This window comes from Mobula hypostoma, chromosome 30, assembly GCF_963921235.1.
Source record: "Mobula hypostoma chromosome 30, sMobHyp1.1, whole genome shotgun sequence".
NCBI classification, from domain to species: domain Eukaryota; kingdom Metazoa; phylum Chordata; class Chondrichthyes; order Myliobatiformes; family Myliobatidae; genus Mobula; species Mobula hypostoma.
In genome coordinates, this window is record NC_086126.1 from 5,145,050 (window position 1) to 5,172,177 (window position 27,128).

General features: G+C 49.7%; 1 protein-coding gene across 1 annotated transcript in view; it reads left to right on the top strand.

Annotated features, from left to right (window-relative positions):
• The first annotated feature begins 12,563 nt into the window (after positions 1–12,563).
• LOC134339628 (putative transcription factor Ovo-like 1) overlaps positions 12,564–27,128 on the top strand; it is a 33,738-nt gene continuing 19,173 nt past the window's right edge. The window contains exons 1-2 of the mRNA XM_063036306.1: positions 12,564–12,873; positions 21,006–21,187. Coding sequence (XP_062892376.1) covers positions 12,774–12,873; positions 21,006–21,187 — 282 coding nt within the window. The 5' untranslated portion in view covers positions 12,564–12,773. The remainder of the gene's footprint in view (positions 12,874–21,005; positions 21,188–27,128) is intronic.

The window sequence follows — 27,128 nt, forward strand, 5'->3', positions numbered from 1 at the left end:
CAGTGCTGCCAGGATAATCAAGGACACGACCCACCCAGCCAACACACTTTTCATCCCTCTTCCCTCCGGGAGAAGGCTCAGGGGCTTGAAGACTCGTACGGCCAGATTTGGGAACAGCTTCTTTCCAACTGTGATAAGACTGCTGAACGGATCCTGACCCGGATCTGGGCCGTGCCCTCCAAATATCCGGACCTGCCTCTCAGTTTTTTTGCACTACCTTATTTTCCCTTTTCTATTTTCTATTTATGATTTATAATTTAAATTTTTAATATTTACTAGTTTTTACTATTTTTAATATTTAATATTTGTAATCCAGGGAGCGGGAAGCGCAGAAACGAATATCGCTGTGATGATTGTACGTTCTAGTATCAGTTGTTTGGCGACAATAAAGTATAAAGTATAAAGTATTGCAATGTACTGTTGTTGCAAAGACAACAAATTTCACAACACATGCTGGTGACTGATTTTGATTTCCACAGTGAACGGTAGATGAGTAGCAGAGAGAGATCTGGGAATACAGACCCATAATTCCTTGAAAGTGGCATTCATGGTTAGAGAGGGTCGTAAAGAAAGCTTTTGACTGTCAAGGATCAGAGTTTTGAGGACAGGAGATGGGGTGTTACGTCGAACCTGTATAAGACATCGGTGAGGCTGGATTTGTAGTATTGCACCAATTCCTGGTCACCTACCAGCAGGAACTATCAGAATCGTTTTATTGCCAGTATGTGAAACATCCCAGAATTGATTGTGGTTCGGTGCCAAGCATAAAACACAGGACAATGCCATAACAGACAACACAATAGCAACCGACAATTTATGAAGACAAAAGTGCAAACAGCCAAGAGCAATCAGCAGGGCGGACAAAAGTCAAACTTAAATAAAACATGAGCCCATGAACAGGCTCGATAATTGTGGACAGAACGAGGAGGGCAGGAAGGACTGTTTAACAGATGTTGCGCTGGGACAGTTGGGGTGTTACACCTGAGTGAGTTTCGTTGAGAAGCTGGATAGCTACAGGAAAGAAGCCGGTCGGAGATGACGTGTGGTGCTGGTGGTGATGGGACTTGTAGCCTCTCCCTGGTGGGAATTTTGGTGAATCGGTGACTGCTGGGGTGGGTGGGATCAGAAGTCACTGTCCCAGCTCTTTTCCTCGCTCTGGCGACGAACAGGACTTTGAGCGCCAGTCGCTGACACCCACGACTCGCTGCAGCCCGGAGGCAGCGGGCGGAAAACCAAGCGGTGGCAGAGGTGGCCACGACACTCTCAACGGTGGCTGGGTGAAAACTCGTCCGTTGTTACGTTTCCGAAGATGGCGTAGGAAGGACCACCTCTGCTGGGCTTTCCCGGTGATGAGCGTATCTACGAGTGTGTCAATCTATCGGTTGTGGTAGTCCCCAGGAATTTGAGATCACAGACTCAACCCGACCATTAATTTCCAGGGGTGTGGCGGGGGGGGGGGCCAGGTAGGGGGTTTGATAGCATTAAGCTCTGAGTTGTTACGGGATCCTAATGTTGTACGATGGTCCAAGCCCTCCAGCCAACAGTTTGGCAGGTGACATTATTCTTCAAGATGATCCAGGGGAGCATACCCCGGCCGCGTGTCTACGCAGTCACTTTCGTTCTGAACGCTCCCGCTTGCTTTTAATGTTTGCACGATTTGTTTTTTCTTTCCTCCTCTCTGTGCATCGGGTGTTGGTCTTTTATTTTAAAGAAAATGGTCTCTTGTTTTGTGGCTGCCTGTAAGGAGGTAGATTTCAAAGTTGCATGGTTTATACGTACTCTGATATAATGGACGCACTTTGAACTTTGAGACTAACTACGGACCGCGTCATCGGCGGACTTTAGGGTTTTAGCGGATTTCTCTGCGGAGGCACGGTCGCTTGTATAAAGTGAGAACAGGGGTGGGGGGGGTGAAAGAACACAGCTCTGGGGGGGGGGGGTGCCTGTTCTTACAGACGTTGGGTCGGACAGGTAGGAGCCCAGCCTCACACACCACCTCCCGCCTCCTCCCCGCCGAGGGGGTTGTAATGCATCGACAGATACTGCAGGGTCCCGCTAGCTGTGGGGCAACTTCGGAACAGGAACAGTGTTGAAGGCGGAGCCAAAATCCACAAGCAAGCTCCTCACATCGGCGTTGGGAGACGTCAATCAGTTTGAAAGAGCGCGGAGAAAATTTAGATTAGATTAGATTATGAGAACCATCAGTCCTCTTTTATTGTCATTTAGAAATGCATACATGCATTAAGAAATGATACGATGTTTCTCCGGAGTGATATCACAGAAAACAGGACAAACCGAAGACTAACACCGACAGAACCACATAATTATAACATGTAGTTACAGCAGTGCAAAACAATACCATAATTTGATGAAGAACAAACCATGGGCACGGTAAAAATAGTCTCAAAGGTCCCCGAGTCGATCGATTCCCGAGTCCCCGATAGCAGGCGGCAAAAGGGAGAAACTCCCTGCCATAAACCTCCAGGCACCGTCAACTTGCTGATGCCTTGGGAGCAGCCGACCACAGCCGACACTGAGTCCGTCCATCCGAAAACTTCGAGCCTCCGACCAGCCCTCCCGAGTGCCTTCCTCTGCCAAGCGCTTTCGACCTTGCCCCGGCCGCTGAAACACACAAAGCCGAGGATTTCGGGCCTTCAGCTCCAGAGATTCCAGTTTCCACACAGTAGCAGCGGCAGCGAAACAGGCATTTCAGAAGTTTTCCAGATGTTCCTCCGTACTCTCACGTCTGTATCCATCAAATCAGGATTGTGCACGGTCCCCGACTTGACGGATAACGGACATCATCACCGGAGAGATCGCGTGCGCGCGGTACAGGGATGTTGCCGGGAGTGGAGGACCCGAGTTATTGGGAAATGTTGAACACGTTAAGACTTTATTCTCTGGAGCGTAGGAGAATGAGGGGAGATTTGACAGAGCTATACAAAATTATGAGAAGTATAGATAGGGTAAATGCAAGCAGGCTTTTCCCACTGGGGTTGGGTGGGACTACAACCAGAGGTCATGGGTTAAGGGTGAAGGGTGAAAGGTGAAATGTTCAAGGGGAACATGCAGGGGAACTTCTTCACTCAGAGGGCGTGGATCAAGCAAACAGTGGGTGCAGGTTCGACTGTGACATTTAAGAGAAGCTTGGAGGGCTCTGGTCTGGGTGTGGGTTGACGGCGCTAGGCAGAGTAACGGTTTGGCATAGACAAGACGGGCCGAAGGGCCCGTTTCTTTCCTGTAGCCCTGTGGCAAGGCATTTATTTGGCTTCCATTCACTACCCTTGTACGGTCACTGCCTCTGTAAAGCAGCCAGCATAATCAAAGACCACCACCCCCAACCCCACCACCCAGCCCGGACATTCCCTCTTCTCCCCTCTCCCATCGGGCAGAAGATACAGAAGCCTGAAAGCTCGTCCCACCAGGCTCAGGGACAGATTCCACCCCGCCATTACCAGACTCTTGACCTCATGGTCTCCACCGTCGTGGCCCTCGCCCCTCCTCGTCTGCCTGCGCTGCGCTTCCTCTGTAACTGCAAAACTCTATTCTGTCTTCTGTTACTGCTTTCCCTTGTCCCACCTCGATACACTGCTGCGAGGAACGATTTGTAAGATTTTTGCCATACCCAGGTACGCGTGACAATGGCTCACCAGTTACTGGTGACTGCTGCGTATCATCCATGTGTGTAACCCGAAGCAACTCCCAAACCTGTTTCGTCTACCACCAGCAAGTGGCGGGAAGCAATTGGTGCGTTCAGGACAATTAAAACGACTCAGGCAGGTTAGATCAAGCCAGTTTCGCCTTGAGAGTGTGGGTGTGCCGAGGGTGTGGGGAATCTAGACAAAAAAAAACAAGGAGAAGAGTCGATTCTTCAAATCTGACCCAAAGCATGTGGGGCAGATGTTAGAGTTGCTCCCTTATCATATATACACCGAAACAGACAGTGAAATGGGTCAGCATAAACTTGTAGGCTGGGGAGCCTGGCATCAGTAGTGGGAAAGTTATTAGAAGGTATTCTGAGGGACTGGATATATAAATATTTGCATAGGCGGGCTGATTAAGGAGAGACAGCCTGGTGAGTCATGTCCAACCGATCTTATAGAGTCTTTCGAGGCAGTGGATGGTGTCTACATGGACTTCAGCAAGGCATTTGACAAGGTCCCGCATGGGAGGCTGGTTAAGAAGGTTTGGTCGCTCGGCATTCAGGGTGAGGTAGTAAATTGGATTAGACATTGGCTTTGAGGGAGAAGCCAGAGAGTGGTAGGAGAGGGTTGTCTCTCTGACTGGAGGCCTGTGACTAGTGATGTGCCGCAGGGATCGGTGCTGGGTCTGCTGTTGTTTGTCATCTATATCAACGGTCTGGATGATAATGTGGTTGACTGGATCAGTAAGTTTGCAGGTGACACCAAGATCGGGGGCGTAGTGGACAGCGAGGAGGGCTATCGTGGCTTGCAGTAGGATCTGGACCAGCTGGAAAAAATGGCAGATGGAATTTAATGCAGGCAAGTGTTTCACTTTGGTAGGGCCACCCAGGGTCAGCCTTACACAGTGAACATTGAAAGTAAGAGCGAAAGGTCAGAAGTTTAAGGGGAACGCGAGGGGAAACTTCTTCGCTCAGAGGGTGGTGAGAGTGTGGACGAGCTGCCAGCACAAGTGGTGGATGTGTGCTCGATGTCAACATTTAAGAGAAGTTTGGATAGGAACATGGATGGGAGGGGTATGGAGGGCGATGGTCCCAGTGCAGGTCAATGGGAGTAGGCAGTTTAGATGGTTTGGCATGGACTAGATGGGCCAAAGGGCCTACTTCTGTGACTCTATGTACAGGGGGCAGCCTGCAAGTGTCGTCACACACATTCCCACACCAACGTATCACAGCAGCACGGCTCAGCGGAACAAAACAAAACCAGCAGATAATCCCCTTCCCCACCATCCCCCCCGCATCCACGCACGCACCCGGGCAGGATCCCGGACTCTCAGAATGGCAGACTCCGAACAGCCACCTCTGGACCCGCCAACTCGCGGCTTCCACCCCCCCGGACTCATCGATCCCTAGCTTCGGCCTCCGGACGCTGCCGACCTCTGGATGTCGACCCCAGGACTCGCTGACCGCGAGACTTTGACCTCCAGACTTTTCGACTGTGACCTTTGAACCTTGTTCTCCACATCCATCATTATTTGGACCCTGACTTCCAACCAGCAGTCGGAGGGAGTAGAAGATGGTGGCGCGACGCAGCACGCGCGGCTGTTCCGAATGATATCGTATGTGTAACTAGGGATGCCGTGCATCAATCCGGATTTGATGGGGACAGCCGTGAAAGCGCAGAGGAACATCTGGAGCAACTTCTGAAATGCCCGCTTCCCTGCCGCTGCTACTGTGCGATCGAGAATCTCCGGAGACGAAGACCCCAAATCCTCATCTTTGCCTATTGCCTGTTGCCGGGGCCGGGGTCGAAGAGCTCGGCAGAGATGGTGCTCGGTGCTCGGTGTCGGAGAGCTGGTCGGAGGCTCGAAGTTTTCGGAGGGACTCGGGTCGGATGTTTCCAGGATACATCATCGGCAAGTTGGCGGCGCTGGAGGTTCACCGTCTGTGTGAGATGATGGGACTTTCGAGAGACTTTGAGACTTTTACCGTGCCCATGGTCTGTTCTTATCAAATGACTGTATTGCTTTACACTGTTGTAACTATATGTTATAATTATGTGGATTTTGTTAGTTTTTAAGTCAGTTTGTCATGTGTTTTTGTGATGTCATTCTGGAAAAACATTTTTTTCATTTCTTAACGCATGCATTACTAAATGACAATAAAAGGGGACTGTGTGTCCTCATAATCATAATCATACTCCGAAGGGAGTGAAAATCTGGAATCACTTCAACGACAGGGATTTTATAATCAACGTGGGTAATTTTTGTGTGGGAATTAGATAAAAGGAAAAATTGAAGATTGTTTAACGTCATTTAATGTGTACAAGAGTAAAGGAGAATCAAATAATTGTTACTCTGGATCCGATGCAGTACACAGAAAGCACAATAGGATAAAGAACACAATAATAAAAAAACACGATAAATATAAATACATAAGATAGTTTCTATACAGAGATTGATTGTATGTCCATAAAGTGACACTAGGCTGTAAATAAGGTGACTGATCTAGTGGTGGAGTTGTTGGGTGGAGGTGTTGATCAGCCTTACTGCTTGGGGAAAATACCTGTTTTCGAGTCTGGTGTAATTTAAAGGCCCCATCCGGGCCCATCGCGCGAGCGCAGTTACGAAGAAAGCTCGACAGCGTCTCTGCTTCCTTAGAAGTTTGCAGAGATTCAGCAAACTTTGACAAACTTCTGAAGAAGTGTGGTGCAGGGTGTATTGGCTGGCCTGGCGTGGAAACACCAACGCCCTTGAACGGAAGATCCTACAAAAAGTAATGGATGCGGCCCAGTCCACCACAGGTGAAGCCCTCCCCACCATTGGGCACATCTAAATGGAGCGTTGTCGCAGGAAAGCAGCGTCCCTCATCGGGGACCCCCACCACCCAGGCCACGCTCTGTTCCTGCTGCTGCCATCAGATAGAAGGTACAGGAGCCTCAGGACTCGCACCATCAGATTCAGGAAACAAACATCAAAGTTGCTGGTGGAACGCAGCAGGCCAGGCAGCATCTCTAGGAAGAGGTACAGTCAACGTTTCGGGCCGAGACCCTTCGTCAGGGCTAACTGAAAGAAGAGCTACTAATAGATTCAGGAACAGTTATTACCTCTCAGCCATCAGCTCTTGAACCACAGGGGGGTAACTTCACTCACCCCCATCACTGAACGGTTCCCACAGCCTACGGACTCACTTTCAAGGACTCTTCGTCTCATGCTCTCGATATTTATTGCTTGAGTATTATTTGGTTTTTCCTTTGTATTTGCACAGTTTGTTGTCTCTTGGCCACAGGTTGTCCGCCCTGGTGCGGTCTTTGATTGAATCTATGATGGTTTTGAGTCTCAGGATTGTTTATGGTGACATATATATGTACACAGTTTGATAATAAGTTTATTTGAACTCCAGTGGTCCTGGCGTGGGTGCTATGTGGCCTCCTCCCTGATGGGAGAGGGTCAGCAGTTAGTCCTGACGAAGGGTCTCGGCCCGAAACGTCGACCGCACCTCTTCCTCGAGATGCTGCCTGGCCTGCTGCGTTCCACCAGCAACTTCTTCGTGTGTTGCTTGAAATTCCAGCATCTGCGGATTCCCTCGTGAGTCGGTGAGCAGGGTGGGTGGGACGTCACTGCCCCTTTCTGTATTTCTGTCCGTGATGGCGGGTGGGCTGGTGCCGGTGTTGTGTTGGGCAGTTTTGACTCCCCGTTGCAAAGCCACCCTGTCTGCCGCAGTTTTGGTCCCATACCGCGCAGCGACGCAGCTTGTTACGATGCTCTCTACTCCGCATCTGTAGACTCCCACCGGCCCCCATCACCCCGTCAAATTCCAGTCCCCCACCCTCTCAGTCTGCCTGCCACCCTCCCACCAACCCCTCCTCACCTCCCTCTCCTTTGCTCCGCTTTCCACTGTCCGGTCCCCTCCGGCCACTCCCAGCCGTCACCTCCCCGCTCCTTGCGTCGCAGTTCAAAGTAAACTTATTATCAAAGTACACTTGCTCGCAGTTATTTACTGTCGCTGTGGGCGCCGGCCACGACCGACAAGCCAGATGCTGGAAGATCTCAGCAGGCCAGGCAGCCTCTGCGGAAGGAAACGGCCAGTCAGTGTTTCAGAGGGAGACCCTTGATTCGGCCCGGTTCAAGACTCCAGCTCCCTTACTGAGATCCCTTTCAAGGACACAGGTACAGAAGGGAGCCGGGGCCACCAGGACCCACCAGACTCAAAAGCAGTTCCTTCCCCCAAGCAGTGAGGCTGATCAACACCTCTACCCCTCCACACCCCCCAACCGCCTCGACTTTATCATTTCCTGTCAGAGTCACCTCGTGCACAGACACTCCTGCGCCCAGAGTCATTTTATGGACAGGCAATCAATCCATGTGCAGGTATATAGATAGATTGATAGATACTTTATTGATCCCAAAGGAAATCACAGTGCCACAGTAGCATCACACGTGCACGGATATAAGATGTAAGCTATCCTACATATTTTATATTTTATTGTGTTTTTTTATTATTGTGTTCTTATTGTGTTTTTTTTTGTGCCGCATCGATCTGGAGAACACTGCACAGGATCGGAAAAGCCTGTGGAGAGTTGTAAACTCAGCCAGCTCCATCATGGGCACCGGCCTGCCCCCCGCATCCAGGACACCTCTGATGCCGCAGAAAGGCGGCGTCCATCATTACGGACCCCCACCACCCAGGACGTGCCCTCTCCTCATTGCTGCCATCAGGGAGGAGGTACAGGAGCCTGAAGACACACACTCAGCGATTCAGGAACAGCTTCTTCCCCTCTGCCGTCTGATTTCTGAGTGGACAATGAACCCATGAACACTACCTCACTATTTTACCCCCTCTTTTTGCACGACTTGCTTAATTTAGTTTTCTTTTTATATATACTTATTGTACTGTACATTTTTTATTATTATGTATTGCATTGTACTCCTGCTGCAAAACAACAAATTTCACAACATACGCCTGTGCTGTTAAACCTAGTTCTGATCCAGAGTCACAATTACTTCCTGCTCCTTCACACCGGAGTCCTGGGAATGCCTTCAATCTCGGTCGAAGGGCGTTGTTACCACATGTTAGGCGGCTATCTGCTGGGGTTGTCTGTTGCGTCCGGTGCTCCTAGTGCGGTCTCCTCCACACTGGCGAGACCCGAGGTAAACCGGAGAGGGCCACTTCGCCCAGCGCCTCCGCTCCGTCCACCTCAAGCCGGACTTCCTGGTGGTCAAACGTTTTAATTCCCATTGCGGCTGTCCGCCTGGCGTCAGTGGCCGCGTAACCAGGATGCATATGCACCGGCCGCTGGTACGAACACCCACCACCTGCTCCCGCGGCTCCACATGACCCTGACTGGGGGGGAGGCTAAGCAGGTGCTACCCCTTGCCCAAGGGCGACCTGCAGGCCAGCGGAGGAAAGGAGCGCCTCATACCTCCTTCGGTAAAGACCTGTCTCCACCCCCGCCAACCGTGGTAAAGGTGTAGACGACAGAGTGGACAGCCAGTGCAGAGGGAATGTCAGAGGTAGATTTTTTTTTAGAGAGGTGGGTGTGTGGAACGTACCGCCAGAGGTGGTGGCAGAGGCAGATACATTAGGGGCATTTAGGCTCATAAATAATAGAAAAATGGAGGGCTTTGTGGGAGGGGAGTGTTAGATTGATCCCGAGTAGGTTAAGGGGTCAGCACACAATTGTGGGCCAAAGGGCCTGTGCTGTTGTATGTTCTTCGAAGGGTTCAAAGGTTGAAGGGTTCAATTTAATATCAGGGAATGTATACAACCTGAAATTCTTACTCTTCACAGACACCCACGGAACAAGAAACCCCCCAATGAAAGGCCCGAAGTCCCTGTTTCCCTCCTTGTTCTGTGCTGCAATGTCCTATGTCTAAATTTGACCACATCTCTTCTGCTTGTAATGATTCCGTCTCTGCTACAAAACAGCACATACGTCTGATAATAATTCTGTAACAGTATTGAGACTTTGGCTGGCTCTATCTACATTTCTCACTGCCTCGGTACAACAGCCGGCGTAAGCAAAGACCCCCACCCCGGATACTCTCTCTTCTCTCCTCACCCCCCCCAAATCCGGCAGAAGATACAAAAACCTGGAAGCTCGTCCCACCAGGCCAGTTAAAAGATGACTGAATGGACCTCTTGTACGATAAGATAGACTCTTGACCTCACAATCTACCTGACTAGAACTAGAGGTCAGGCGTCACAGCTTGGTTCAGTTTGGCTCCGCCCAAGACAGTGGATGTCAGTTACTTGGATTTCTGAAGGCATTTGATAAGGTGCCACACATGAGGCTGCTTAACAAGATAAAATCCCATGGTGTTACAGGAAAGATACTGGCATGGATAGCGGGATGGCTGACAGGCAGGAGGCAGCGAGTGGGAATAAAAGGGGCCTTTTCTGATTGGCTGCCAGTGACTAGTGGTGTTCCTCAGGGGTCAGTATTGGGGCCACTGCTTTTCACATTGTTTGTCAGTGATTTAGATAATGGAATTGATGGCTCTGTGACAAAGTTTGCGGATGATACAAAGGTAGGTGGAGGGGTAGGTAGCGCTGAGGAAACAATGCGATTGCAGCAGGACTTAGACAAATTGGAAGAATGGGGAAAAAAGTGGCAGATGGAATAGAGTGTTGGGAAATGTACAATGATGCATTTTGGTAAAATGAACAAATTGGGAGAAGGTTCAAACATCAGAGGTGCAGAGGGACTTGGGAGTCCTCGCACAAGACTCCCAGGAGGTTAATTTACAGGCTGAGTCTGTGATAAAGAAGGCAAATGCAATGTTGGGATTTATTTCAAGGGGAATAGAATGTAAAAGCAAGGAGATAATGCTGAGCCTTTATAAGACACTAGTCAGGCTCCACTTGGAGTGTTGTCAACAATTTGGGCCCCATATCTCAGGAAGGATGTGTTGTCATTGGAGAGAGTCCAGAGGAGGTTCATGAGGATGATTCCAGGAATGAAGGGGTTAACATATGAGGAGCGTCTGGCAGCTTTGGGCCTGTACTCACTGGAATTTAGAAGAATGCGGGGGGGGGGGGGATCTCATTGAAACCTGCCGGATTTTGAAAGGACCATATAGGATGGATGCAGAGAGGGTGTGTGGATATGGCGAGGGTATCCAGAACTAGAGGGCACAGCCTCAAAATTGAGGGGCGATCTTTTAGAATGGAGGTGAGGAGGATTTTTTTTTTAGCCAGAGAGTGGTGAATCTGCGATGGAGGCCAAGTCTGTGGGTATATTTAAGACGGAAGTTGATCGTTTCCTGATCGGTCAGGGCATCAAAGGATATGGAGAGGAGGCAGGTGTGTGGGGTTGAGTGGGATCCGGGATCAGGTATGATGGAATGGCGGAGCAGACTAGATGGGCTGAATGGCCTAATTCTGCCCCTATGTTTTATGGTCCTTATGACCACGAGAAACCGTGGGGGTGGACACAGCTCAGCACATCACGGAAACCAGCCTCCCCTCCATAGACTCGGTCTACACTGCTCACTGCCTCAGTAAAGCAGCCGGGATAATCAAAGAGCGCCCCCCGCCCCGAACCCCGGACACTCTCTCCTCTCCCCTCTCGCATCGGGCAGAAGATACAAAAGCCCTAAAGGCCCAAGGAAAGCTTGTACCCCGCCGTTATCAGACTACCCTAGGACGACGAGATGGACTCTTGACCTCACAATCTACCTCATTATAACCTTGCGCCCTATTGTCGACCTGCAGGACACACTTTCTCTGCAACAGTTACACCTCATTCTGACGTCTGTTGTTGTTTTCCCTCGCTCTACCTCAGTGCTCTGATCTGTGCGAACAACAGTCTCCGTACGTGGCCCGTTCCAGTTCCAGCCTCGGTGAGAAGAACCTGACGATGAAATGGTTAAAAGTGACACGGAACTACGGCGCAGGAACGGGTTAATCTAACGATAAACCCACTCATAAGTTCCCTGCGCTCAAACACTGCAGAAGTTCCTGATAGGCTGCAAAGTTCGGGACATTCTGCGAGGCACTGCAAGGAAACGCAGGCTAGAGATGTCCCGACTGTCTGGGTGTAGAAATGAATCCTACAACGAGGGAGGCCGGCCCGTTGTGTTGTGTTTTTTTTTGGTGATGAGATGATTAGGGAAGAGGTGGGGACCGAACTTCCGCCAGCGGAATGCAGACAGGTGTGATCGCCACCGTTATTCGAGGGCGCATGCGTCAGTCCCAATGGGCTGCGGTGAAGTTTCGCTTTTTATCAGCTCGGGATAGGTGGGTCCGAGCCTCGGCGAGCGCCGTCTCCGTGTCGGGATCGCTCCCCCTCGCATCGGACAGACGGAGAGGGAGGCGAGGAGCCCGAGCTCTTCCGCCTTCGAGGAGCGGGGCGGCGGGAGGCGCAGAGGGAAGGAATAGCGGAGGTGCGGGAAAAGGGGGGAGGGGGAAGGTGCGGGATAGGTGAGCGGAGAGAGGGAAGGTGGGAGAGAGGTGAGCGGAGAGAAGGAAGGTGCGGGAGAGGTGAGCGGAGAGAAGGAAGGTGCGGGAGAGGTGAGCGGAGAGAGGGAAGGTGGGAGAGAGGAGAGCGGAGAGACAGAAGGTGCGGGAGAGAGGAGAGCGGAGAGAGGGAAGGTAGAAGGGAGGAGGAAGGAAAGCGGAACGAGGGGAGGTGCGGGAGAGGTGAGCGGAGAGAGGGAAGGCGCGGGAGAGGTGAGCGGAGAGAGGGAAGGTGGGAGAGAGGTGAGCGGGGAGAGGGAAGGTGGGAGAGAGGTGAGCGGAGAGAGGGAAGGTGCGGGAGAGGTGAGCGGAGAGAGGGAAGGTGGGAGAGAGGGAAGGAGGGTGAGAGGAGGGGTAGGAAAGCGGAGCGGGACAGGTGAGAGGAGGGGCAGGAAAGCGGAGCGGGACAGGTGAGCGGAGAGGGTAAAGGAAGGAGGAAGGCAGAAGCGGAGAGGGGGAGAAGGGGAAAGAATCCGAGGGAGGGAGAGAAAAGTGAGGGGACAGAGGGAAGGAGAAAGCGAAGAGGGGGAAAAACGAGGGGGGAGAAAGAGAGAGAGAACGGGGAAATCGCGGGAAGAAAGAGTTGGAGAAAACCGAAGGAGAGGGGTTTTCTTTGCCCTCTCCCCGCGAGACTCGAGGCTGTTCGGACCCAGACCGGGACAGGTCGAACAACATGCCGAGAGCGTTCTTGGTGAAAACCCGCAGCGCTGCCGCTAGACACCGCAGCTGGAGCGAAATGCCGGACGAAATGCGAGCCGATGTCTACATTCCGCGTGAGTTCCGTTCTGACGTTCCCGTCCCGCAAAAACAAAAACGCAAACGCAGGTCGAAGGGGAGAGGGCAGTTTAAGCGGATCGGCACGGGCTAGACGGGCCGAAGGGCCTGATTCTGTTGCCGGAGTGCTGAGATGGCACCCTGACGTAAATTATTACCCTGTTGGTTCAGTTCAAAGCCGCGGGCTCTGTTGCACTGATCTCGCTCGACAGGCGATCTTGCTCGTTGACAGTTGTCGAACGGCGTAAACAGTAAATATTTTCGCCTCTGAAAGGGCGTTTGATTCCAGACTAACAGGAGGGATTCCCCGCTACTGCGTCGGTTCGCATTGTGAACTTCAGGAAGGCGACTGACAACTTAAAAAGAAAGTTTGGACCTCGCCGCAAAACTTTCCGAGTGAGATTCAGTCAGACGCTCGGGGTTTTTCTTTCCTCCCGCTCAGCCCCAACTTGCAATCCTACGTGTTGAGGGGGGGGGGGAATGTTTTGGGAGCCGAGTCGTAAATCTGCCTATCAAAGAGTGGCTGTAACTTCAGAGATTCTGATTGCTGACCCCCACCCCACCCCCGGGAATGTAGTTTTAAAGATTCTTTACTACGGTTACGACGGCCAACACCTCGCTCGGCACAGGAGGGGGAAAAAAAGGGTGCGGTTCGAAAGCTCAGGGGGAGGTGATGAGTTTTAAAAAAATATATAACGGTAAGAGGGGCGGTCAAGGATATTCTGTTAAAAAATAATTAACTCCGTTTCTGGATCACGTGGGAGGAAGTTTAAGTTAACGTCGGTTCTACTCCACCTGAAAAAGTGTTAAGTCTCAAGTCGTATTGCAATCTTCGACATAAGAGCAGAATTAAGCCAATCGGCCCGTCGAGTCTGTTCTGTCATTCCATCATGGCTGATCTATTAACCCTCTCAACCCCATTCTCCCATCTTCTCTCCGTAACCTTTGCCGCCCTGACTAATCAAGAACCTGTCAACCTCCGCTTTAAATACAACCAGTGGCAATGAATTGCAGAGACTCGCCACGTTCTGGCGAAAAAAAATTCCTCCTCATCTCTGCTCTAAAGTGACATCCTTCTACTCTGAGGCCGTGTTCTCCAGTCCTACACTCCCCCACTATAGGAAACATCCTCTCCACGTCCACTCTATCTGTGTCCTCTGGTCCGAGACTCCCCCACTATAGGAAACATCCTCTCCACATCCACTCTATCTGTGTCCTCTGATCCTAGACTCCCCCGCTATAGGAAACATCCTCTCCACATCCACCCTATCTGTGTCCTCTGGTCCGAGACTCCCCCACTATAGGAAACATCCTCTCCACATCTACTCTATCTGTGTCCTCTGATCCTAGACTCCCCCGCTATAGAAAACATCCACTCTATCCAGGCCTTTCAATGAGACCCCTCCCCAACCTCGTTCTTCTAAACTCCAGCGAGTACAGGCCCAGAACCGTCAAACGCTCCTCATACGTTAACCCTTTCATTCCCGTGAGCCTTTCTTTAGTGCTTCTCCAACTCCGCAGGTCCTTTCCTCAGATAAGCGGCCGAAAACTGCTCACAATACCCCGAGTGCAGTTAACCGACTAACCTGCATGTCTATGTCTCCGCACTGTCCCTGCGAATTGCGAACTTCGAGTTAGCCGCTTGTGTTCGGAATCACAGAACATTATTAATTGAACAGTTTTCTGGGTTGAGGCTCCGGCACCCTACTTTTCGAGTTACACCCTCCCCCCGGGCTCTCCATCCCGGTCCAGTCCTGACCTGCTGCTCAACCGCTGTCTTCGAGTTTCCCGCTCTCCGCACGCCGGCCTCCATCAGTCGGGGGCATTGGGTGTGTACTTTTGGTCACAGGACGTCCCGTTTGTACCGGAACAAGGCAAGACAGCGGCTATATTTCATTCGGCGTTTGAGGAGGTTCAGTACGTCACCAAAAACACTCGCAAATTTCTACAGATGTACAAGGGAGAGCATTCTGACTGGGTGCATCACCATCTGGTATGGGCGGGGGGAGAGGTGGGGGCTACTGCACAGGATTGAAATAAGCTGCAGAAAGTTGTAAACTCAGTCAGCTCCATCATGGGTATTAGCCTCAGTATCCAGGACATCTTCCTCAGAAAGGCATCATCCATCACTAAGGACCCCCATCACCCAGGACGTGCCCTCTTCTCATTGCTACCATCAGGGAGGAGGTACAGGAGCCTGAAGACACACACTCAACGATTCAGGAACGGCTTCTTCCTCTCTGCCATCTGATCTCTGAACAGACAACGAACCCATGAACACCACCTCAGTATTTATCCTCTCTCTCTTTGCAATGATTATTTAATTATCTCCAACCTGAGTGTGGCCTCATCGCGGCAGAAGAGGAGGCCGTGGGCTGACGTGTCGGAATGGGAATGGGAAGTAGAACTGGAGAGGGTGGCCACTGGGAGATCCCACTTTTTCTGGTGCTCAACAAAGCGGTCCCCGAATCTATGTCGGGTATCACCGATATACAGGAGGCCACACTGGGAGAACCGAACAGAGTATAGGACCCCAACAGACTCGCGGGTGAAGCGTCGCCTCACCCGGAAGGACAATTTGGGGTCCGGAATGGTAGTGAGGGGGGAGTTGTGGCACTTGTTCTACTTGTAAGGATAAGTGCCAGGTAGGAGATCAGTGGGGAGGGACAAATTGACAAGGGAGTTGTGCAGGGGATCGATTCCTGCGGAAAGCAGAAAGTGGGGGTGGGAGGGAAAGATGGGATCCCGCTGGAGGTGGTAGAAATTACAGAGTTATGTTTATGCATAGTTTTTCATACACTCTACGGTTTTTCATTATTTTCCTGTAAATGCCTGCAAGGAAACAAGTCGCGAGGTAGGAACATGCGCAGGAGGGTGCTCTGATAATAAATTTCACTTCTAACTTGACCTTGGTTAAACTGGAAAGAGTTCGGGGCAGGTTTTACGAGGATGTTGCCAGGACTAGGAGAATGGAAGAGGGGGCGGGGGGAAGTGACCTGATAGAAGTGTTTTCGATTCTGAGAGGCACAGGTACGGTGGATGATAAGTCTTTTCGCAAGTGTAGGAGAGTCCAAAAGTTGGGGGCACAGGTTCTGGGTGAGATGGGAAAGCTTTAAAAGAAACCCGAGGGCCAACTTTTCCCCACCCAGAGGGGTTCTGAACGAGATGCCAGAGGAGGTGGTGGAGGCAGGTACGGCGGTATCCTCTTGGGAGCGCATGGAGGGGTATGGGCCGAATGCTTGGAATTGGGGCTGGCTGGCTGGGCGCTGGGGCTGGGGTGGACTGGATGGGCCAAAAGGCCTGTATCCCTGCTGTAAGGCTCCTTCTACTCTCCTGCCTGACGTGACCGGTTAAACCTTCAGAATGCTGAAAGGTCCAGGTGGGACATGAAGAAGGCGTTTCCAACAGTGGGAGAGTCTAGGACCAAAGAAGAGAGGCCAACTCCATCGTCAAGACAGCCTTCATTGGACCCCCGAAGGGCGGGGGAAACGCGGGGCGCCAAAGGCAACTTGGCGCCGTGCCGCAGAAGCAGAAATGAGGACCCTGAACCACACAATAGAGAAGAGGGCTGAGGACAGACAGAGATGGAGAACCTCGATTTCTGCCCTAAACACCAATGGCATAACCAACCAACCTGGACCAGAGGGCGCAGCCTCAGAATAGAGGGCTGTCCCTTTAGGACAGAGATGAGAAGGAATTTCTTTAGCCCGAGGGTGGTGAATCTGTGGAATTCAGTGCCACGGACGGCTGTGGAGGCCAAGTCATTGAATATATTTAAAGCGGAGGCTGAGACGTTCTTGATTAGTCAGGTTATGGGGGAGAAGGCAGGAGAATGGGGTTGAGAGGGATAATAAATCAGCTCCGATGGAATGACAGAGCAAGCTTTGTGGGCCAAAGTGGCCTAATTCTGTTCCTATCTCTTGTGGTTAATGGCAGAGTCATACAACATGGCCTAACCTGTCCATACAGATCCCACTGGCCCATACCCTGCTGAAGTTCTCCTCTCTATTTATCTGTCTGACATTGTAATTGTACCCATTTTTACCTCTTTCCTCTTGCAGCTCGTTCCATACACCCACCACTCTTGGGACATATTCACTGTATAAATATGAAATTAGAATCAGAATCAGGTTTATTATAACCAGCATTTAATGTGAAATTTGTTAATTTAGCAGCAGCAGTTCAATGCAATTCATAATCTAGCAGAGAGAAAAAAATAAAATAAAAATAATAATAAATAAACAAATCAATTACATATATTGAATAGATTTTTTAAAATGTGCAAAAACAAAAATACCAATGCCTGGGTTTCATCTCCTAAGTTACAGAGAAAGGTTGAACAAGTTAGGTCTTTATTCTTTGGAGCGTAGAAGGTTGAGGGGGTACTTGATAGAGGTGTTTAAAATTATGAGGGGGATAGATAGAGTTGACGTGGATAGGCTTTTTCCATTGAGAGTAGGGGAGATTCAAACAAGAGGACATGAGTTGAGAGTTAAAGGGCAAAAGTTTAGGGGTAACATGAGGGGGAACTTCTTTACTCAGAGAGTGGTAGCTGTGTGGAACGAGCTTCCAGCAGAAGTGGTTGAGGCAGGTTTGATGTTGTCGTTTAAAGAGGGGAGGAAGCTGTTCCTGAATCGTTGAGTGTGCATCTTTTGCAGGTTCGATGCTGTCGTTTAAAGTTAAATTGGATAGATATATGGACAGGAAAGGAATGGAGGGTTATGGGCTGAGTGCAGGTCGGTGGGACTAGGTGAGAGTAAGAGTTCGGCACGGACTAGAAGGGCCGAGATGGCCTGTTTCCGTGCTGTAATTGTTATATGGTTATATGGTTATTTTTTCAAAAGTGAGGTAGTGTCCAAGGGTTCAATGTCCATTTAGGAATCGGATGGCAGAGGGGAAGAAGCTGTTCCTGAATCACTGAGTGTGTGCCTTCAGGCTTCTGTACCTCCTACCTGATGGTAACAGTGAGAAAAGGACATGCCCTGGGTGCTGGAGGTCCTTAATAATGGACGCTGCCTTTCTGAGACACTGCTCCCTGAAGATGTCCTGAGTACTTTGTAGGCTCGTGCCCAAGGTGGAGCTGACTAGATTTACAACTTTCTGCAGCTTCTTTCGGTCCTGTGCAGTAGCCCCTCCATACCAGACAGTGATGCAGCCTGTCGGAATGCTCTCCACATTACAACTATAGAAGTTTTCGAAGTGCTATGCTATGTAATTAGTTGCTGGGTTATTACAGTGGAGAACATTTTTAAAATGTTTTCCTCCTTCAGAATTTTTTTTGTTTATGATAGACCACTTGAAGCTGAACACAAATATAGTTTCAGATAGAAATATGGAGAAACAAGAATTTGGAAAGCCACGGTTCCAAACCTGGGGTCCACAGACCCTTCTGACCATGCACAAAACTGTTTGGGAACTCCTGGCCAGAGCTGACTTCACATGCCGGGGACAGGCATGTCCCTGTCCTTCCCCCCCCCCCCACCCCGCTGGGGTTTAGCCAGCCTGTCGAAGCGGTTTACTGGGGTGTGTGGCCGCTGTCACGTGCAAACAGCTACCTGGAGCTGCGGGTGGGAGCTGAGTGTCTGCTGGGGCCCCAAAAGGTGAGCAAGGTGCCCCCAGAGTGGAGGGGACAAGCCCCTTCGCTGGAAGTGTTACCCCCACCCCACACACCCATACATCCTGCATCAGGCAAAACCACATCTGAAATAAAATCTCTTAGGAAAATAGAAGTTAATGTGTTCTTTGAACATAATCAATTATGGCCTTTTGAGATAAGTTATTACCTGATGCTCTCTGGTGACAGATGGAGAATGGGTCCCCTGAACTCGATTCCTTTCTGAGGTTTCCATTGGTAGGTGAGACTAGAACTAGGGGACACAGCCTCAAGATTCAGGGGAGAAGATTTAGGACGGAGATGAGGAGAAACTGTTTTTCTCAGAGAGTGGTGAATCTGTGGAATTCTCTGCCCAGGGAAGCAGTTGAGTCTTCCTCACTAAATATATTTAAGAAACAGTTAGATAGGTTTTTACACAATAGGGGAATTAAGGGTTATGGGGAAAAGGCAGGTAGATGGAGATGAGTTTACGGACAGATCAGCCATGATCTTATTGAATGGCAGGGCAGGCTTGATGGGCCAGATGGCCGACTCCTGCTCCTATTCCTTATGTTCGTAAGAAACATTCCCTGTGGCAGAAGCTGTCATAGTCATACTTTATTGATCCCGGGCGAAATTGGTTTTCATTACAGTTGCACCATAAATAATAAATAGTAATAGAACCATAAATAGTTAAATAGTAATATGTAAATTATGAAATAAGTCCAGGAGCAGCCTATCGGCTCAGGGTGTCTGACCCTCCAAGGGAGGAGTTGTAAAGTTTGATGGCCACAGGCAGGAATGACTTCCTATGACGCTCTGTGTTGCATCTCGGTGGAATGAGTCTCTGGCTGAATGTACTCCTGTGCCCAACCAGTACATTATGTAGTGGATGGGAGACATTGACCAAGATGGCATGCAACTTGGACAGCGTCCTCTTTTCAGACACCACCGTCAGAGAGTCCAGTTCCATCCCCACAACATCACTGGCCTTACGAATGAGTTTGTTGATTCTGTCGCTGTCTGTATGGAATTTTACATGGCACACAGCACTGTACAAAAGACTTGGGCACATATATATAGCTAGGGTGCCTAAGACTTTTGCACAGTACTGTACTAATTTTATGTATTGCTCTGTATTGCTGCCACAAATAAAAAATTTCATGACATATGTGAGTGATGATAAACCTGATTCTGATAGGGGTCTCTATTGTGGACTGAAAGTGGGAAGGGAGCAGGGAGAGGGGAGGGAGCGGGAAACACCAGAGAGACATTCTGTAATGATCAATAAACCAATTGTTTGGAATCAGATGACTTGGTGTCTCAGGGCTCGGGGTGCCTGGATCCGTGCCATCCGCTGCCCCCTGGCACTCCTCCTCTGCCACCTGTTCCTCGCCCCTCCAGTGGCACTCCCGCCAGATTTACAAACTCGCTCTGCGCTCCGCATTGACAAATACAGTACTGTGCAAAAGTCTTGGGTACCTGAGTTGTACATACGTGCCTAAAAAGTTCTGCAGAGTTTTTTACATTCAAGTTGAAGTTTCATTCTCATTTGACCATACAAATGAATACAGCCAATCGGAGCAGCGTTTCTCCGGGGCCGATGTGCAAAGTGCATTAGTGCCTGCGCACAGCCGTGTATAATTACGATACCAGAAAATCACAGAGTCACAAAAAAAATGATATAGCCCAGGTCCCTGAGTGTCATGGATTGTGGATTGATGGTGCATGGGATGTTGTCCTGGAGCCATGTTTCTGCAAGAACAAGCCTGCAGCAGTTTCTCATCTCGCACTGGGTCTTACACGGAGCGAACACTGGAGAGCAGCACTGATCTTCTGTGACCGCATTTTTATTTTGTGATACAGCCCAGTGAGCCAGCACCTCCCAGTTGTACCCAATGTGGCCAATTAACCTACTAACCCTTACGTCTTTGGACTGTGGGAGGAAACCAGAGCTGCCGGGGGAAACCCACGCAGTCACGGGGAGAACGCACAAAGTCCCTCCAGGCAGCGGCGGGAATCGAACCCCGGGTCACCGGTGCTGTAGTACCATTCTGCCCTACCATGACACCCCACAAGCTCGCACCCCTCACCTAAGAAAGGACGTGCTGGCCTTGGAGACGGTCTGGAGGAGGTTCACAAGAACGATCCTGGGAATGAAAGGGTTACAGACGGCTGTATGAGAAGAATGAGGGGGAAATCTCATTGCAACCCAGCGGGTATTGAAAGGCCTAGTCAGAGTGGATGTAGAGAGGATGTCTCCAAGAGCGAGAGGGTATGGATTTGGAATAGAAGGACGTCCCTGTCGATGAGGAGGAATTTCTGTATCCAGAGAGGGGTGGATCTGTGGAATTCATTGTCACAGACGGCTGAGGAGGCCGAGTCATCGGGTGTACTTCAAGCAGAAGTTGACAGGTGCTCACTAAGCAAAGGTGTCAAAGGTTAGAGGGGGAAGGCAGGAAAAAGGGGTTGAGAGGGAAGATAGATCGATGGGCCAAATGGCCTCATTCTTTTATGGTCTTGTGATCTCCTCATTAGATCCACTGGATGTGATTCACTGCCGAGGGTCAGAAATGTGCGAGGCTCCCCTCTGCCTGACTGCCGATGACAGCACGGGGAAGGAGTCGTCCTACGACACCGACTCGAGCGCGTCTGCGCAGGAGGTGGAGAACGGCATCAACCAGAGCGGCCAGCAAGGATTCGTCCGCTCCAAGATTAAGGTAGGCCGTCGGCTCCTCAGACAACTGGCCCATCGTTGTCGTGCGTACTGGCTGCGGCGAAAACCAGCCTCTCACACCGTTCATACGACCGCTTTGTTACACGGCAGGAACGGGGGGGGGAGGGGGGTACAGTAGTGTGGCGGTTAGCACGATCACTTTCCAGTTCCAGTGCTCAATGATCAGGGTTCGATTCCCGCCACTGCCTCAATGTTTTAGGAAAAACATTGAGGCTTTTTCCCAGGGCAGAAATGGTTGCCACAAGAGGACACAGGTTTAAGGTGCTGGGGAGTAGGTACAGAGGAGATGTCAGGGGTAAGTTTTTTACTCAGAGAGTGGTGAGTGCGTGGAATGGGCTGCCAACGACGGTGGTGGGGGCGGATACGATAGGGTCTTTTAAGAGATTTTTAGATAAGTACATGGAGCTTAGTAAGATAGAGGGCTACAGGTAAGCCAATATCTGACGAGGATGTCATGAACAGAGCAAACACAAAAAGAGAAATAATGTGTGAGATCATGAAAAGGCAATGTAACTTCATTGGACTTGTGACTAGGAAAGAGGAGTTAGAATGCACGGTAATTATGGGAAAGATTGAAGGGAAGAAAGCAAGAGGAAGGCAAAGACAAATGATGATGGAGACGGCAGCCAGAGAACTGGAAATGAATACCAATGAATTGATCCACTTGACCCGAAACAGGAGTGTGTGGGCCATGGCAGTCAAAGCTCAAACTGGGCACAGCACCTGATGATGATAGGTAAGCCTAGTAATTTCTAAGGTAGGGACATGTTCGGCACCACTCTGTGGGCTGAAGGGCCTGTATTGTGCTGCAGGTTTTCTATGTTCTATGTTTCTATGAAAGGTTTCTTCCTCTCTACCATCAGATTTCTGAATGGACAATAAACCTATGAATAGGAAATAGGAGCAGGAGTTGGCCATCTGGCCCGTCGAGCCTGCTCCACCAGTCAGTAAGATCATGGCTGATCTGACCGTGGACTCATCTCCACCTACCTGCCTTTTCCCCATAATCCTTCATTCCCCTACTACGCAAAAATCTATCCAACCTTGCCTTAAACATCTACTGACGTAACCTCCACTGGGCAGGAAATTCCACAGATTCACACCCTCTGGGAAAAGCAGTTCCTCCTCATCTCCGTCCTAAATCTACTCCCCCAAATCTTGAGGCTACGTCCCCTAGTTCTAGTCTCACCCACCAGTGGAAACAACTTTCCTGCCTCTATCTTATCTATCCCTTTCATAATTTCATATGCTTCCATAAGATCTCCCCTCATTGTAAATTGGTCATCGTAAATCGTCCCGTGATTAGGCTAGGGTTAAATCGGGGCAGTGAGGCTCAAGGGGCTGTTCTGTGCTGTATCTCACTAAATAAATAACTATAAAATGGTAAGAGGCAATCGAACGGTTGAAAGGAAGAATCCTTTTGCCATGATAGGGGTACAGACAAGGGGAGGGCAAAGATTTAAGGTGGGCGAGAAGAATTTTGCAGTGGATTTGTGGGGGAATCTGTTGCTATCTGAATGGGGTCAGATATAATCACTGTTCAGGAGACATTTGGACGGAAATGTAAATGACCAGGGCATCGAAGGATACAGACCTGGTTAGGGTTAGTAAGCTCTGGGCTTGATTGTTGGCGACAGTTCTTTGGGCCTGCTACGTTGGCGACACCCGCGGGCTGTCACCAGCACGGTCCACGGACCGGCGCAAAACGAAGCATTTCACTGCATGTTTCGATGTACGCGTGACAAGTAAAGCCAATCTTTAATCTCGGAAGTCGTACAACAGGATAGAGGGATGTTCACTTGGAACGGGAGAAGAGGAATTTCTTTAGCCAGAGGGTGGTGAATCTGTGGAATTCATTACCATGGGCAGCTGTGGAGGTCAAGTCTTTATAATCATATAACAATTACAGCACAGAAACAGGCCATCTCTGCCCTTCTAGTCCATGCCGAACTCTTACTCTCATCTAGTCCCACCGACTTGCACTCATAGAAACATAGAAAATAGGTGCAGGAGTAGGCCATTCAGCCCTTCGAGCCTGCACCGCCATTCAGTATGATCATGGCTGATCATCCAACTCAGAACCCTGCACCAGCCTTCCCTCCATACCCCCTGATCCCTTTAGCCACAAGAGCCATATCTAACTCCCTCTTAAATATAGCCAATGAACTGGCCTCAACTGTTTCCTGTGGCAGAGAATTCCACAGATTCACCACTCTCTGTGTGAAGACGTTTTTCCTAATCTCGGTCCTAAAAGGCTTCCCCTCTATCCTCAAACTGTGACCCCTCGTTCTGGGAGCCCATAACTCTCCATTCCTTTCCTGTCCATATATCTATCCAATTTAACTTTAAATGACAACATCGAACCTGCCTCAACCACTTCTGCTGGAAGCTCGTTCCACACAGCTACCACTCTCTGAGTAAAGAAGTTCCCCCTCATGTTACCCCTAAACTTTTGCCCTTTAACTCTCAACATGTCCTTGTATATTTAAGGCAGAGGTTGATAGATTCTTGATAGGTCAGGGTGTGAAGGGATACGGGGAGAAGGTAGGAGATTGGGGCTGAGAAGGGAAATGGATCAGCCATAATGAAATGGCGGAGCAGACTAGATGGGCCAAATGGCCCGATTCTGCTCCTTTGTCTTATGGTCTATCGGCACGTCGAGGGAGGACAAGCAATAACAGAATGTAGAATCGTGTTACAGTTACAGAGGAATTGTCTGCCTGCACCGTACTAAGGTGCAAGGGTCATAACGAGATGGATTCTGAGATCAAGAGTCCATCTTATCGAACAAGGGACCGTTCGGTAACAGTGCCCTTGGGCCTGGTGGTACTTGCTTTCAGGTTTTTGTATCTTCTGGGGGGGGGGAGAGGAGAGAAGAGATAATGGTTGAGGTGGGAGGGGTCTTCAATTATGCTGCCGGCTTTACTGAGGCAGTGGCAACACTCTGGTAAGTGTATGATTATATAAACCAGTGCTGCAAAGACCCCGCAAGTCAGGCAGCATCTGTGGAGAGGGAATCTGTCAACGGTTCAATTTCCTGTAATTTCTAAGGTAAGGACATGATCCGCACAGCTTTGTGGGCCGAAGAGCCTGTATTGTGCTGTAGGTTTTCTATGTTTCTATAGCCCTCTATGTTTCTAAGCTCCATGTACCTGTCCAGGAGTCTCTTAAAAGACTCTATTGTTTCCGCCTCCACCACCGTCGCTGGCAGCCCATTCCACACACTCACCACTCTCTGTGTAAAAAAAAAACTTAGCCCTGACATCTCCTGTGTACCTACTTCCAAACACCTTAAAACTGTGCCCTCTCGTGCCAGCCATTTCAGCCCTGGGAAAAAGCCTCTGACTATCCACATGATCAATGCCTCTCATTATCTTGTATACCTCTATCAGGTCACCTCTCATCCTCCGTCGCTCCAAGGAGAAAAGGTTGAGTTCACTCAACCTATTCTCATAAGGCATGCTCCCCAATCCAGGCAACATACTTGTAAATCTCCTCTGCACCCTTTCTATGGTTTCCAAACCCTTCCTGTAGTGAGGCGACCAGTGGGCCTGACCAGGGTCCTATATAGCTGCAACATTACCTTTCGGCTCCTAAACTCAATCCCATGGTTGATGAAGCCCACTGCACCGTATGCCTTCCTAACCACAGAGTCAACCTGCGTAGCAGCTGTGAGTGTCCTATGGACTCAGACCCCAAGATCCCTCTGATCCTCCACACTGCCAAGAGTCTTACCATTAATTCTATATTCTGCCATCATATTTGACCTACCAAAATGAACCACTTCACACTTAACTGGGTTGAACTCCATCTGCCACTTCTCAGCCCAGTTCTGCATCCTATCAATGTCCCGCTGTAACCTTTGACAGCCTTCCACACTATCCACAACACCCCCAACTTTTGTGTCATCAGCAGATTTACTAACCCATCCCTCCACTTCCTCATCCAGGTCATTTATAAAAATCACAAAGAGTAGGGGTCCCAGAACAGTTCCCTGAGGCACACCACTGGTCACCAGCCTCCATGCAGAATATGACCCATCTACAACCACTCTTTGCCTTCTGTGGGCAAGCCAGTTCTGGACCAAAGCAATGTCCCCTTGGATCCCATGCCTCCTTACTTTCTCAATAAGCCTTGCACGGGGTACCTTATCAAATGCCTTGCTAAAATCCATATACACTACAACTACTGCTCTACTATCATCAATGTGTTTTGTCACATCCTCAAAAAATTCAATCAGGTTCGTAAGGCATGACCTGCCTTTGACAAACCCATGCTGACTATTCCTAATCATATTATGCATCTCCAAATGTTCATAAATCCTGCCTCTCAGGATCTTCTCCATCAACTTACCAACCACTGAAGTAAGACTCACTGGTCTATAACTTCCTGGGCTATCTCTACTCCCTTTCTTGAATAAGGGAACAACATCCGCAACCCTCCAATCCTCTAGAACCTCTCCCGTCCCCATTGATGATGCAAAGATCATCGCCAGAGGCTCGGCAATCTCCTCTCTCACCTCCCACAGCAGCCTGGTGTACATCTTGTCCGGTCCTGGTGACTTGATGCTTTCAGAAAACTCCAGCACATCCTCTTTCTTAATATCTACATGCTCAAGCTTTTCAGTCCACTGTAAGTCATCCCTACAATCGCCCAGATCCTTTTCCATAGTGAACACTGAAGCAAAGTATTCATTAAGTACCTCTGCTATCTCCTCCTGTTCCATACACACTTTTCCACTGTCACACTTGATTGGTCCTATTCTCTTACGTCTTATCCTCTTGATCTTCACATACTTGTAGAAAACCTTGGGGTTTTCCTTAATCCTGTCCGCCAAGGCCTTCTCATGGCCCCTTCTAGCTCTCCTAATTTCTTTCTTAAGCTCCTTCCTGCTAGCCTTATAATCTTCTAGATCTCTATCATTACCTAGTTTTTTGAACCTTTGGTAAGCTTCTCTTTTCTTCTTGACTAGATTTACAACAGCCTTTGTACACCACAGTCCCTGTACCCTACTATCCTTCACCTGTCTCATTGGAATGTACCTGTGCAAAATTCCATGCAAATATCCTCTGAACATTTGCCACATTTCTTCTGTAAGTTTCCATGGGAAACATCCTTTCCACATCTACTCTGTCTAGGCCTTTCAACATTCGAAAGGTTTCAATGAGATCCCCCCTCATCTTTCTGAATTCCAATCAGTACAGACCCAGAGCTATCAAATATCCCTTGTATGATAACCCTTTCATTCCCAGTATCATCCTTGTGAACCTCCTCTGGACCCTCTCCAATGCCAGCACATCTTTTCTAAGATGTGGAGCCCAAAACTGATCACAATACCCAAGGTGAGGCCTCACCAGTGCCTTATAAAGCCTCAGCATCACATCCTTGCTCTTGTATTCTAGACCTCTTGAAATGAATGCAAACATGGCATTTGCCTTCCTCACCACCGACTCGACCTGCAAGTCACCCTTCAGGGTGTTCTGCACAAGGGCTCCCAAGTCCCTTTGCATCTATCCCGTGCTGAAGCCATTTAAACTGCCTACTCCCATCGACCTGCACCGGGACCACACCCCTCCATACCCCTCCCATCCATGTACCTGTCCAAACTTCTCTTCCACGTTGAAATCGAGCTCGCACGCACCACTTGTGCCGGCAGCTTGTTCCACACTCTCACCTCCCTCTGACTGGAGAAGTTTCCCCTCATGTTCCCCTTAAACTTTTCACCTTTCACCCTTAACCCATGACCTCTGGTTGTTGTCTCACCCGACCTCAGTGGAAAAAGCCTGCCTGCATTTACCCTATCTATATACCCCTCATCATTTTGTCTACCTCTGTCAGTGACGGATGCTGACTTTTGAAGATGTCCTCAGTGGCGGGGAGGCTAGTGCTGGTGATGGAGCTGGCTGTCTCTGCAACCATATATC